At 40.6% G+C, this 14,848-nt stretch overlaps 1 protein-coding gene across 5 annotated transcripts in view; it reads right to left on the bottom strand.

The window, feature by feature from the left end:
* LOC109952124 (myosin-16) overlaps positions 1-14,848 on the bottom strand; it is a 68,212-nt gene that overhangs the window by 47,978 nt on the left and 5,386 nt on the right. Inside the window, exons 2-4 of one of the 5 annotated variants that reach the window (XM_020587013.1) lie at positions 4,881-4,946; positions 4,113-4,340; positions 1,557-1,661 (exon numbers count right to left, since the gene is read on the bottom strand). In XM_020587013.1, coding sequence (XP_020442669.1) covers positions 1,557-1,661; positions 4,113-4,277 — 270 coding nt within the window. In that variant the 5' untranslated portion in view covers positions 4,278-4,340; positions 4,881-4,946. Of the gene's footprint in view, positions 1-1,556; positions 1,662-4,112; positions 8,150-14,848 lie in introns of those variants that run through there. The other 4 variants (XM_020587011.1, XM_020587009.1, XM_020587010.1 and 1 more) reach the window with 4 other exon arrangements.

Here is a 14,848-nt window from a genome sequence, read left to right as displayed (position 1 = left end):
CGCCTTCCTAGGGAGGTGTTCCGGGCATGTCCCACCGGGAGGAGGCCCCGGGGAAGACCCAGGACACGCTGGAGGGACTATGTCTCTCAGCTGGCCTGGGAACGCCTCAGCATTCCCCCGGAGGAGCTGGAGGAAGTGTCTGGAGAGAGGGAAGTCTGGGCATCTTTGCTTAGACTGCTGCCCACGCGACCCGGTTCCGGATAAGCAGAGGAAAATGGATGGATGGATCGATAAATTCATTTATATTACAATTTGACTAACTTTGTTGTGTATTTTGTAATATTTCCATTTTCTTTTTACACATGCAAAAGTAAGAGTTCAAATTAGTGGAGCTACAGGTTCCCTCTAAATGTAGCAGATTTTATTAATGGTGTATATTTTATATAAATGTCTAAACAATGCACAAATTAATGTTTTATGATGGAGTTACGTTTAAAAAACACTTTTTTGGCCTCAAGGATAAATACAATTTGCTAAGAGGCACTAAATATAAACAATTTTGGTCATTTATAAGAAAACCTCATAGGACACCTTTAGTTTCATATGTCATATAGTTCAGTCAGTGAAAATTACTGTATAGTGTCTTCTGTCTTTGTCCCTGGTAGGCTAGTGGTTAAGGCGCAGCGCTCTCGCCTAATCAGGATTGCGTCAGGAAGGGCATCCGGCGTAAAACACGTGCCAAATGTCAACATGCGAGTCGTCAGTGTGACGATTCGCTGTGGCAACCTCTAAAAACGGGAACAGCCGAAAGTGACTTTCTTGAATTTAATCCCAAGCCCGGATAAATAGAGAGGGTTGCGGCGAACCATGCCAAATTTAAACATGCAAATCATCAGTGTGAATTCCACACCAGATCGGTCGAGGGCCGGATTAACGACCGCCACCAGTGTTGTTGACCTACAGGGTGCTGGCGGAAATCAGACTACTGTTGGTCGGAGAAGGAGAGGAGGTAGAAGGATTCGTAGACAGAGAGAGAAGAGGAAAGGCAGGAGTATAGGTCTGAGAATAGGGACTCTTAACGTTGGCACAATGACAAGGAAAGGTAGCGAGCTGGCAGATGGATGTGCTAAAAGAGGACATGAGTTTAATTGGGGCGAGAGTAGAGGATGCTGTGGATAGAGTTAGGTGGAAACAGATTATTCGCTGTGGCGACCCCTAGCAGGAAAAGAAGAAGAAGAAGAGTGTCTTCTGTCTTTGTCATGTATGTGTCCCGCTACTCTCCATGTCATCAGTGATTTCTCACCTTTGCCTTAGAGGCATACATTACAAATCAGAGGCATGAAAGTTTGAAATATATAGGCTTTTATCAGCCAAAAATATGCTATTGCTTGCATTAAGGGGACTGGAAGATGCTGTGTTATTGGATCTTGGCCCACACTGGAGCCTCTGCTCCTTCATTTGTGATCTTTGTTTTTTCATCTGGCTCTTTAAAGTCCCAGCTTCATGGAAGTGCAATACTAAATTGCTGTAATGGCCCTTTAATATTGATACTAAATACTGCAGGCTGTACAGCAATAGCCTACCCTTAACCTTAACAACACTTACTGTGCTCTCACCTGACTGAGCTCCACCAGATGCTCTTTCTCTTTCTGGAGCTTCTGCACCACCTCATCCTTTTGAAACAGCTGCTCCGACAGCCTCCTCACCTCACGGTCTGATGACTGAGACAGAACGTTCATGGACAAAAAGCCACTTTAAGAATTTTGTCTATGGCTTTAGCAACTACATGCTCTTAATAAGATACATTCATATACACGTAATACATACAGTGGATGATACCACCAAAAACACAGTATCAATTGTGAATCGTTTGCCATGTAAGATTTGCTTCTAGTTCACCTCTGCTCCTTTCTGTGGATGCTAATGTGTTCCCTTTGGGCAAGCAGCCACAATAGCTTGTGAATACAGCGGTTTTGATCTGCAGGCTCTGGTTTTCCAGCCACACAGTAAAACAATTATCTCCTTTCATGACAGAAACAGATGCCATTATTTTGCTTCAATTTTTTTTTCTGAACATCAAAGCTTTATATCTTTGTGTGGCTCCTATTGAAAACTGGAGGACCTAATGAGACAAGTGTGATAGTTTAGAATCTGTTGGAGCACTGAAGGGCAAAAGCAAACCAGCAGACTGAGATATACTGTATGGTAGTGTAAAGTGGTGTGTCTATTCTTAAAAAAGGCCCATATATATATATTTATACAACACATTTCTGAATAGGCAGATGACTGTATTCTGCTTAAACCTGTACCACTTTTGAATCAATCACTTCATGTCCCGCCATCATGAGTATTATTGCAGCACACAACAAATATTAAACATGACCATGTCATTATTTTCAGTGTTCAACTCTGCTATTACACAGGTCTGGTCTTGTTGCATCCACTGTGCCAGTCCTCTCACACTTCTCTCTTACAGTACATTTACCATGTGCCCTAGCAAGGAGCCAAGAAAACTTTTATATAACCAGAGGATCAAGTTCTTAACCTTGTGACCCAGATCAAATGGATCAGTGTAAAATTGCAGAGGTTAAATCAACAACATTTTATGCCAGTAAAATCTCTTTTCATGTCTTCATTTACCATGTAGTGAGTATAGACACTTTTGTGGCATTCCTTGACTAATATAGAATCTTAATCCTTTAATACACCCTGGTGAGATGTCCGAGCAGCCTAGTTAGTGTCTACACACAGACACTGCTTCACTGTGGTAAAAAAATCCAGTGATTTAAAGGGTTCGTGAAGGCATATGTCAAACTGAGACAGGTAGTGTCAATGTTCAGCAACTACATACAGTATATGTACAGTAAATGCATGTATACAATTGCAAAAACAAAACAAAACAAAAAACCCTAAAAAAAACTTTTGGAATGGCTTGCATTTTAACATAAATTTATCTTCATCTAAGGTATAATTTACAAACACAAATTATTGTATGTAATTACTACAAGTCTTTGTATTTTTGTCCATATTGATAATATCAGTCAAACATTTAATGTAGGCTGGAAAAAGTATGCGGTTAATGAGCTAAATGAAGTTAACAAACCTGGAGGTTGGTCAGTGACGTGTGGGTTAGAGCTGCTCTGACTTAAAAAAAAAAAACACAAATATTTTGATTGTGTTAATCACAAGAACCATTTGCTAATGTGAATTGCTTATTTGCATAAAGGTGGAAAGTGTTATGAGAATTTGATCAGCCCACAGTCAGACAAACTGTATAAATGTAGACCATTTAGTCCTGTGCTCAGAGTAACAGCTAAAGGCTTAAAGGAATCATCGTAGCTGGTTAAAGTCTCTGTTCATGAGTTGACCATATGCAAATGATAGTGCAAGGTTGCTATGTGAGGACACAACAAAGGGAGCATAGGAAGCTGGTGCTTTCCAAAACACATCACTGCATGCCCACTGCATTCCCGAAGTTTATCAGAAAACGCCTCCACACTCCACAACAGTGCACCAATTTTTCATGGACTTGGAGGGTGGACAGTAAGACAACAATGTTCAAAGCATATGCAAAGATGAGGGTGGGCTAGGTTAGCCTAGGCCCACCCTCTTGGAGCTTAGGCCTACTTGATCACAGGGCTTCATGGACCGTGTCAAATCTGGTAACGCAATCTGCCTACAGAATGTGAAGCTTAAAGGAGAAGAAAAACTATGCATGGACTCACATTGCTCAGGACATAACTGTGTGCCGTTATAGTGCCAACGTGACAAAATATGTAACTGCTGAATTGGTGCTGAGTGTCATTCACATGCAACCATGCCTTCCAGCTCCAGACAAGACAGAATGGAGATGTCCTGCTAATTTGTATCCTGACAATTAATTCTTCACAAATACATCAAATAGTCCAAATAGTCAATTCATGTCACAGCCTGGTTGACTACCTATATTATGTCCTATGCTGATTTTTAAGTGTAGACCTAATCTAAAAAAGAGCACATTGTGTATTTGCTATTTTAAACTTTCATTAGAAGCCATCATCTGGAGGCCTTTGGAAACTTAAATACAAGGTGTGCCCGCTGTCTTCTTGGCTACATTATGCTCCTGATGATCAAGTAACAATTCAGTAAGTCATCATCAACTCCAAGAGGCTGAAAATCCCATAATGATCTACCTGTTTGCCCTGCTCAGCCAAAGTCAGGGCACTCTCCATTTGGTCCAGGTCTTGTCTGAGGCTGCTGCACGCAGCCTCCAGCCTGTCCCTGTGGAGGGCCAGCTGGGCTGAGCAGGCCTCCTCCTCTTCCAGATGCTCTGACAGGCCTGACAGCTGCCGCTCCATCTCACGCCGGGCCTTCTCCAGATGGATGCAGCGCTGCTCAGATGCCTGGGCGCTCTCCTGCTCCTGGAGGTTAACAAATACAAAGAGTTAGGTGCAGCTCTGAATCGGTCAATACAGTGTTGAATTACATGCAATAGTTTTCATTTTCATGCAGTACATAGCTCAGATTTTGGATCAGATAATATTCATTTTGTGCCCTACTTTACTACTGTGCTTTGCTGCGCTCCTCAAACCCTGATATACCTGCTTGTATGTCTAGGTTTTGACTGCATTTCTATCACTCAGTGCTTTTATGCTTTTTAAAGCACTTAAACATCAACAGTAATCATGTTACATGACATTTAAACAATTAGATCTGCAGAACTCTTTTGCTTCTGCAGTCAGTTCATACAGTAGTTGTTTTATCTTAACATTTTTCAAAGTAAACTCTAAATGTACTGTAGTTTTAGAGAGGCAATTAACAAGTTAATTTAAATTAAACAAGTGAGGTCAGATGAAGCAAGACCAGAAAATTAGTGAAAGGCTAAGGGATAAAAAGTTAATATGAAGGGATCAGATGAATAAAAGAAGCCGAAGCGAAGATAAAGACAAAGAAGATCTTACCGTCCATTATGCCACAAGCTGAAACTTCTCCTCCCTCAAGCCAGTAGAAACCATGCCTTTGTTAGTCTGCATTTGCATTAATGTACAGTATTAGAGCCTAAAAGGCAGCGCAGCGATGCATAGTGCTGACTTGATAAGCATGTCACTTAAACAACAGCTATCCATAACAAGAGTGAGAGGACTGTGAAAGCCTGCTCTACTTACTGTTACTTTCCTAAAGGACCAGTCATCATGGGCAAGGCATTTGCAGTGTGCTAACAGCAAACCCAAATATCTGGTTATTTATAAAATTATCAGCTGACCACATTTCCATCAGCATTTATTTCCATAAAAGAGCTTGGTTTGTACTCTGTCCCTGCCTTTTTTGAAACTTTCTTTTCCTAAGCAGTTTGAACCTTTTTTAGTGGCTACTGGACGAGATCAGTCACAGCTTGAGTTCACAAAGGCCATGTACAGTCAGTCTGTACACACAGGTGTGTTCACACATATGCAAATCACAGACACAAGTCCACTCATGTTGGTGTATTAAAAGAGCCTGCCCAGGGATAGTGCTGCTTTGGATAGAGAAGTCTTAAATCAAGCCTTAAGAAAAACAGCTAAAATGACAGTTTAAGAGAGTTAAGACAGTTTCCTTTTTGTTAGTGGAATTGTCTTTTATTGACATATGCCGGTGTTGGCAAGCATGTCAGTTCACACTACAAGTATTATAAACCTGATATTAAGCAACCGTTTCATTTTTCAGGATAATATTTAGGGTATAGTACCAAGGAAATTAGAAGAAAGCTAGCTGTGTTAGGCAGTAATGCATCACTTGACTTCCTCACTTTCGGGTTGGATGTATGGGTGATATGATTTGGGTCTCTCAGCGTTACTGTCTGAGATGTATTTACGTGGCTTGCTGCAGGAGCTGGTTGTTTAAAGGCACCTTTAGAAAAGCTTGGCTTATTTATTTTGTCTTCAGCTACTTATGTTAAATAGCTATCTTGTCATAAAGTGTAGGAAAGTCGCTACTATTCATACTCTGACCAGAGATTTAAAGATTTCCACTAGCTAACAGTCGCGATCAAACCCAACACACTGTATTCAAACACCGGCAGAGATACCCACGGTCGCTAATCTGTGCTCCAGTGTGGTACTATAGCTATCCCAGTCCAGTTCTTCAGGGTCTGGTTCTGGTCCAGGATCTGCATGGTTTCTATTGGCCTCCTCAGAGTCATCAGAGAAGGAGTGGCAACGCTCACAGAGTCTCACAGACATCATCTTGACGACACCTCGTCCAGTCTATACGCTATCTTGCTTTGCTGACTTCACCTGTTTGGCAATGTAGCAACTTGCCTGCCTGTTCTAACAGAGAGACTTGATCACTTCTTTTTCTCTTCCTTTGCTTGATGTACAGCAGTACTGGTGGTTCCGGGTGGGTCTCAGAAGGAGCAACAGGTAGTCCTCTCACACAACACTTGTAGCTCAGCTCACGTTCCTCATGCTACTTCATCTGTCAGCCTTCTTTTTCTTGGTCCTCTCTGAGTCTTTTTGTGATCTCTCTTGTTCTTTCTCTCCTCTCAATCAACCAATCATCTAAGTTTGTGCTGGTATATGCTACTGAAATCCAATCATTCCTTCAAACATACAGTATTTCCAGCCTGTCCACGGTTTGCTGCTGTTTCTCGCAACCCCATGCAGGTAGCCAGTGCTCAGCACACTCTTAGACAGTGTTTTATCACAATGACCACCTCTCCTGTCTTCTTTCCTCACTGCTGTTCCCTCCCCGCAGAAACAGGTGCCTTTCCAGAGAAGCGCCGCAAGGGGATGGCCGTTGATTTAGGATGTCAGGCCAGGAGAAAAACCTTTAGCGTTGTGTTGTTCGGCCACAGAAATGCAGTCCTCAGCTGTACTATCAAAGCCACACCACACAAAGACAAGAAAACAAGGGCAGCATTCCAGAGTCATGCCTTTACTCCACACAGTCAATGTTGTAATTGACATAAATGTCTTGGGCAACCACGCCCACATGATCTCCCACAATGCCATGGCATTCATCTTAGAAAGAACAACGAGGCATATTGTGCTTTAGATACAAGTCTAGATGTTTTTTTTTTGTATGAAGCCACCAAGACCCTCAAAGTCTAGACCAGGCATTTTAATATTTCTACAGTCAACATCAGGCAAAAATGATATGATAGATCTTTAATATTCCCAGTCGAAATGAAGACATGCACTGACTACAAATATAGATACTCATATTAAATGTTGAAATTTATACTGTACATTCATAATTAACAGAGTGAACAATCCTATAAATTGATTGTAAAAGTAATTCCTTGGACTTGAAAATACTTAGCAAGAATTATAATAGTTATAAATGTGGATTTTGACTGTTTATTGTTGACCTTGGAAACTTCAGCTGACAAAGCAATAAACAAACAAAAAAAAATCCAAATTCAAGATTCACTTGCTAGCTTTTTTGGAATTTTTAACCCCAGGTTTACATGAATGCTATCCTCTAGATAAATAGAAAGAGGAGGCCATTCAGAATGGAAAACAAAATAAATTCCATCTGCTGAAAAACCTAATAAGAGGATCATGAGTTAAAAATGTTTGTCCACCTGTATGAAGTCTAGAGAATTGTGGTATGCTAAGCCAAAAAGTAAAGTGAATTATGTCTCATAAGAAAGAAGGGGAAAATATATGTAATAAATAGACACCTAAATTATCAGGTACGAGAAGAATTGTAGTTTTTGTTAGATAAATGGCTCTACAGAGGGCCATATATTTACATTATACAGTGTCTTGATGTGCAGATGTGTACTTTAAAAACACTGCACCTGCAAGATATATGGACTTTATTATGAATATAACATTTACAGAATGTGGGCGGCGTGGTCGTGCAGTGATTAGTACAGTCAACTCACAGCAAGAAGATTCTGGGTTCGAGCCCTGGCCCTCTCATTGTCTTTCTGTGCACAGTTTGCATGTTCTCCTTGTGCCTGCATAGGTTTTCTCTGGGTATTCTGGCTTCCTCCCACAGTCCAAAGACATACAGCTTAGTTTGGCTGGAGACTCTAAAATTGCCCATGGGAATGTATGAATGTCTGTCTCTAAATGTCAGCCCTGTGATATACCGGCGACCTGTCCAGGGTGGACCCTGCCCTTCGCCCAGTGTCAGTTGGGATTGGGTTCCCCTGTGACTCTATTCAGGAATAAGCAGTACAGATAATGGATGGATTGATTTCTAGAATGAGCAGATTTGAAAACTTGTAGTATAAAACATAAAACATAAAACATCGAAAAATGGCAAACCCAAATTCAACCGCATTGATGTGAAATCATAAAACTACTGTACACCACATGTTGTATAAAACCAAGGCACATTTCAGCACATTCCTTGTACAGCACTTGATATCAATAGTGATTCTCATCAAATGTTGTGAACTGCAACCTTTTTAAACTACACAAAGAAAGAATAACACTGACTCTAAAACTGCCTCAAAGTAGACACAGTTATAAGAGCAAGGATAAGCACCAATGCCACTGAGCAGTGGAGGACATCCAGCCACCAAAATAACAAGAAACCATGGATTTCTGAGAATTCACATTGTTTTATTTTGACACTGTGGTCCTTGTGCACAGAGGCAGCACAGAGAGATCTCTTCATGCGAGTCCTACTGGAGAAGCTCGAGACACTGAGCCTGTCCAGGCTCCCTCTCCAGACACCGCCCATGTCCAACACCAACTTTCATATCTGACAAGTGAAAACTGCCAGTAAATAAGATACATGCATCTGACTAATTCAAATGCACATATAAACTCTAAGGCTTGGAACCAAGAAACACTGTAAAGGAAATCCATTTTCCTGTTTGCTCTGCTGTTCTTATTCATTTACATGCCAAGAGATCTGACTTGCAGGTGATACTGATTACAGAGTCATAAAGTAATGTAAGGACATGGTTACTGAAGATAAAAGCATTGCAGGAAAGCCCTCTAGTTATACAGATGATCTCTGACAATGTTTAGCTCATTTGTGCCAAATGAAACCCACATTCTGAGTCTCAGGGTTCATAATAGTGTCCCCATAAGGTAGGAAACCTGGAATTTTATTGGCAGCTGCCTCTTTACATCCTAAAGGAAAGATGAGTGATAACACTGGAAGGAAGAGGAGGCTGCAGGTTCAGCATTTAACCCAAGCTCATTATCAGGCTCTGTGAGGCTACGCTTAGTCATGTGTCTGTAAGGCAACATGCCCACAAACACTAACATGCTGAGCTTCAGCATATGATCTTTATCATTTTCAGTATATTTGTTTAGAGTGTTAGCATGCTAACATTGGCTAATTAGCATTAAATGCAGACTACAAGTCAGGCTGATGGAAATGTCAGTAATTTTAGTGCCACCCACAAAAAAATGAGTATTTGTGGGCTACATTATGCTCGTAATTTTAAATAAAAGTAGTAAACAAACTGAAACTCTTCATTGACTGATGCTTTTAAATTTTAATTTGTCCTCTAGGAATTATTAATTTCCAGTAATTAAAGGGCTATTAAAAACCAAAAATGTCAGCCTCATGGTGGTGCCAGATGAAAAGGGAAGGATCATCAGAACACCCAGCCACCATACATTTGGTTCCAGTCTATTCCTATTTGTGGAGACTGCTGTTAATGCCACTAACATGGCTAAAGCCAAGATATTCAAATAGTTTTTATTTGAACAGGCTTTTTTTATTATTATTAAAAGAATAAAAGTCCTAGTTCAAAGCAGAGAACAGAAGAAAATGAAAGGTCTGGAAAATTTAAACCTTAGACATAGCCTGCAGCTTTGCATTACCAATAGAGAGATTAGGTGTTCACCTGAAACTCACCTCAGAGTTTATCTCCCCTCACCAATTTCAGTCATTTTCTTCCTTCCTCTTGCCACTGAACATCAAGCCAGTCTTTTTTCCCCTCGTCTCTTTTCATGCTCCTCTCCAGCCACCTCTCCACAGCAATCTTTTGTCCCACAGCTTGCCTTGGGCTCTAGAAACTTCACAGCCAGTGCAGACTGAAAGTTTTTCCACATGCAGAACTGGGGCATCTGGACAGCTCTGCAGGAACACTCCACATTCATTTCCTGTTAGCTGTAAGTGAGGGGTAACCAGTGGTCTTTTCTCTATTTATATCCTTTTGTACCATAGACAGATAAAGAAACATCTTTTCTCCCTTTTTTCACAGTAGTAGCTCAAATTCCTTGTTTAGCTTTGTTTTATTTTACTGGTGACTTTGTGCTGCACTTCTCAAGGTTATCAACATCTTTTCCCTCTGGTTTTCTGAGTTTCCCATGGTGGCACTTTCTAGAAAGGGCGCTTAGTCTATCATTCAGTTTGTAAATAGCCTACACAGAGCTGCTAGCATGGTTAGACTTTTGTTAAGTCAGGCTAACTATCCAGATTTTCTTTTGGAGTTATTAAATTGGACTTTAAAGACTGATAGTGTTCTCTGTTTTTGTTTTTTTCTACACATCCTCCATTGCTGTCCAGTACTATTAAAAACACACTAGTGAGCCACACCACTGCAACGAGTGACATGATGAGTGAGGTGAGAAAGTACACTGGGTTTGAACTTTGCACTCAAACTCTTTTTTTTTGCATTGTATTTCAGGCACTTTTCAGTTGAACAGTGGAACTATTACAACACTCTTAATGGGCCACGTTATCCCCCTTTAAAAGAATATCACATCCGTCCTTCCTTTATAATGGCTGATTTTCCACTCCACTTTCAAGTGTAACTGCTTGAATAACTCCTTGAATAAGTCCAAAGAATGTTAGATGTACAGAGAGTGTTGACCTAAGCGGGCAGCAGTGCATTAAGCCCGATTAAGAAGCAGGAATTCATCGTGCCCATGACGACAGCTGTGTGAGGTGTCCCTCCTGCCTCTGGATAATGAGGAATGGGACAAACTTCCACTGGAAAACTGGAAAACATCCAACAGGCAGCAAAGGCACTAAATAGCTCTGACAAGGGGTCACATTTCCCACTGCAGTCACATCAGAAGAGCTCCAAGGTATGAATTGTGCTGGCAGACCTGTCTCCTTTTGTACATTAACAACATTATTTATGGTTGACTAATCTAAGCAGTAAAGAAAAGACATGGATAGAGTCATAGCACAACTGGTGGTTTTAAATTTTAAAAAAGTGATATTGTCTGTAAAAGGGTAATATAAAGGAAAGCAGGGTCATAGACTTCATACTTGACATCTACTGAAATTAAAGACTTTCATAAAAGTATCTAGAAGAATGAGAGCTGTCGAGGAAAAAAGCCAGTGGCAGTGATCCCACTTTCTAGAGTGACTTGTTGTATCAGCAAGGAAAAATCATAAGTTAATGGTTTTCTGAGTAATGGGATGATCACCAACTGTAAGTCAGCTAATACAGACTCAGACTATACAGATGATACCTGCTAAAGGTCATTGCGTTCCAAGGTGCATACAGACATAAATCAACAGTGACACATGCTGTTGTCACATCAAGACAGTAAAATACTGCTGTCCAGCTCCTTGAAGCAATTTATGATGTGTTCCTTCGAAGCTGTCTGGATAGTCTGCTAAGGCGCTCAGCAGTGTCTTAGTAGTTTGTTATAATGATCAAATCCCATGGGCAGCCCTGGAGCGCCTCCAACAGATGCTGGCAACAGCAGTGCTGCTCCAGACCCTCACACTAAATCTTTTGTCACTCCTCCACACACTCACTTTCAACAACCACACTAACTAAACAATAATTATCATCAACTTAGAAGTTATCTCCAAGCACTTAAATTAATCTCTGAATAAAATCCTGTAGGGATACCCGCTTCTATTTTGGATCTAGTCCAAGTTGGCCAAATACCCAGCTTTGTGGCATAAAGGATCCTTTATTGGACCTGTCATTCATGTTTTCAGTTTAGTTTTTTTTTTACCAAAAGAATAAAAAAAACATACTCAAACACATGATAACTTAGAAACACTGTTGTAAAATATGTGTTGTGCTACGGTTGCCAACTGCCAGTTTGAAAACATAAAATAAACACTGTCATTATTCCTCGCTCAATACAACAGGACCTTAACAGTGTTCAAATCAGAGATTTACAGTATGTCATTTACAAACACAACTGTGAGCCATCAACACAAAAAAAAATCAGATCTGACAAAAAGACTGGGATGAGGAGTATTGCCTGAACGTAGCCTTAGTGAGCTGGTCACAACTAACTCCTAACTCAACTGGTCTATTGTTCAAACACTAGTTAGTGCAGCTTAAAATTATCATAATGGATAAACACTGTTATATATTGCTTTAAAAACATCTATAGCAAGCTAAAGTTTCAGTCTTTCCAACAATCAATATAGTTATGGATTGAAGAGTCAGAATAAAACTTGTGGTAACACCTCCTCCCAAACAAAGGGAATTAAAGGAGATGTGCCACTCACACAGCACTCCATGTAGTAAACCAGTCAGTCATACAGTGCACCTCAAGCCAGGAAACAGCATGGTGCCTCACAGCAGCATGACATTAATCTGGGTAAAGAATACACTCCGTACTTCTCTCAATAAAACGATCAGATGGAAAATGGTCAACAGCAGTAAAAACCCACAGCATTGAAACAAGCTCAAACACAGCGAGTGCCACGGTGGCTGCATCTCTGTCTCCCTCTACTAGGGTATCATTATCCACTTAATTTCGTTCACCCGGGGCTGGTATAATGATCATGTTCAAAATCCCTTATCAAGCAGAATTTCAGACTTAATTGCAAATCATGTGAGTTCTAAGGTATCAAATGAGTGAACTGAAAGAACGTATTGATGGGAAAAAATGAGAGAAGTGAAGGAGAAGCAAAGACGGAGATGGAGCAGAGCAGCAGACTTACAGCTCGGTATTTAGTGGCCACCTCATTCTTTTCCTGGTTGAGCTGGGTGTTCTGCTCCTCCAGCTCACGGACCCTGGAGAGGAGTCGCTCACTCTGCTCTATGGCTTTCCTCAGCTCGTCTCTGTCTCTCATCTCTGCCTTCTCCGTATGAAAGTGCTGCTGTGATAACAGATATCCAAGCCTGGAGCCCCACTCATACAAGAACTCATACACATACAGAAAGCCTGATGCTTCAGCTCAGCTTCAGGCTGACTGCCTCACTTTTATTCATTTCTGTCTGGAGTCTGGACTGCCCCCCCAAATTCTACAGCACATTTAGATCTGACACACACCAACACTCTGTCACAAAGCTTTGCCCTCTAAAGACGTCCACATGTATGTATAGCCACACAGCTTCATTAATTCCTCTCTCTCTAGACTGGCCTCCTGCTTGCCTTCTTTCACTAAAACAATATAAAGCTTTCTTCCTGGGCTCCTGCACAGCTGCTTAATGCTCTTAAGTCATGCACTGACATCTGAGTAGTTTGCTATATTCATCCTGGTCAAGTAAATGACAATAATTAAACCTTTTAAAGCTACAACCTCTATAGCACTGTAATATAAATAAGTCAATTATGATATTAGTGGTAACATATCTCTTGCTCATGGGTTTTGGTAGTAGTAGTAGTGCCTCTCAAAAGACCACAATATTGATAAACTTGCCAACTCCTCAGTCTAAGAAATGAGGGTTTATATCAGTGAATTCCAAAGCGAACCACAGAGCATTTTGCTGATCTGATGAGCTATCGGTTAAACAAAACAAAACAAAACAAAAAAAAACACATCAGCCACAGGATTTTTTGGGAAGTTTTGGCAATTAAAAACATTTGGATAAAGTTAAAGAAACATCACAGTAATAGCAAATATTATAACTTATGGTTACATGTAGGTTTAGGGGAAAACAAAACGTATCCTCGTACTGTCATCAGTGTTTTTTCCCTTTACTCTATCTGCTGTCCTGCACCTAGATCATGTTTTAGCCTACTTTATAAAAGTTTAGCATTTGTCCATCTGTCATTTGGTGCTGAGTGATCAGTGTACAGTGGATTTATCAAAGCTTGTTATTGCTAAATATCAGTTCCTGCTGCTGCTGGAAACAAGGCTAATCAGAGACGGAACCAAACCAGTAAAGTTGAGAGCCATTCTGAAGATGCTTGTCATTACAAGTGCCCTTTTCCCATTAGACATAGTTATTTGATCCCATTTTTATGTAAAGATTGTTATTAGTGGAGCTTTAAAGGCATAGAACGCATAGTCATTTTTCAATTTTGGCACTTGTCCTTAAAGAGATAACTCAACCACGCTTCTTGAGCCAGTTAAAACAAAAACAACTGCAAATACTCTTTCACTCCAATCAAATCAAATCAAATCAAATTTTATTTGTATAGCGCCAAATCACAACAAAAGTCATCTCAGGACACTTTACAAAGTAAGGTCTAGACCTTACTGTTATCAATATTATTACAGAGGGGAAACCCAACAAATCCCCCTTGAGCAAGCACTTGGTGACAGTGGGGAGGAAAAACTCCCTTTAACGGAAGAAACCTCCGACAGACCCCGGCTCTTGGTGGGCAGCCTTCTGCCTCGACTGGTTGGGTACAAGTTGGCCTCTGTATCACTACATGGTACAGAGGCCAAAGTGCAAAGGTAGAGTTCAGCCAGCAGTGTTCAAATGATCAGAGACAGACAGTAATATAAAGATGTTGGTATGTGGGCTGTACTTTACTGCAGGTGTCATATAGTCCCCATCAGCAGCACCTCACCAGTCAACCAAACCACACTGAACCAGACTCACAAGCTAAACACACGTCAAGCTCTGCTGCACTCATGTAAACACAATCATGTTCCGTATACACTGTGACATGAACCAAATCTGGGGTCTTACAGTGGAATCCAGCTCAACATGAGAATAATTAATCTTAACATCCACAACAACCTGATGTGGTCCAGTTGTGACTGACCTACTGGATAGTAGGACTTACTAATATTAGCTTAGTATTGGATATTTTTTTTCTGTTTATATAATACCTAACTTATCAAATCAGATAGTCTCACTGAGATC

This window comes from Monopterus albus, unplaced genomic scaffold (assembly GCF_001952655.1).
Source record: "Monopterus albus unplaced genomic scaffold, M_albus_1.0 scaffold434.1, whole genome shotgun sequence".
Classification (NCBI taxonomy): Eukaryota; Metazoa; Chordata; class Actinopteri; order Synbranchiformes; family Synbranchidae; genus Monopterus; species Monopterus albus.
The sequence above is the reverse complement of the archived record's forward strand: the minus strand, read 5'-3'. Positions and strand labels throughout refer to the sequence as shown.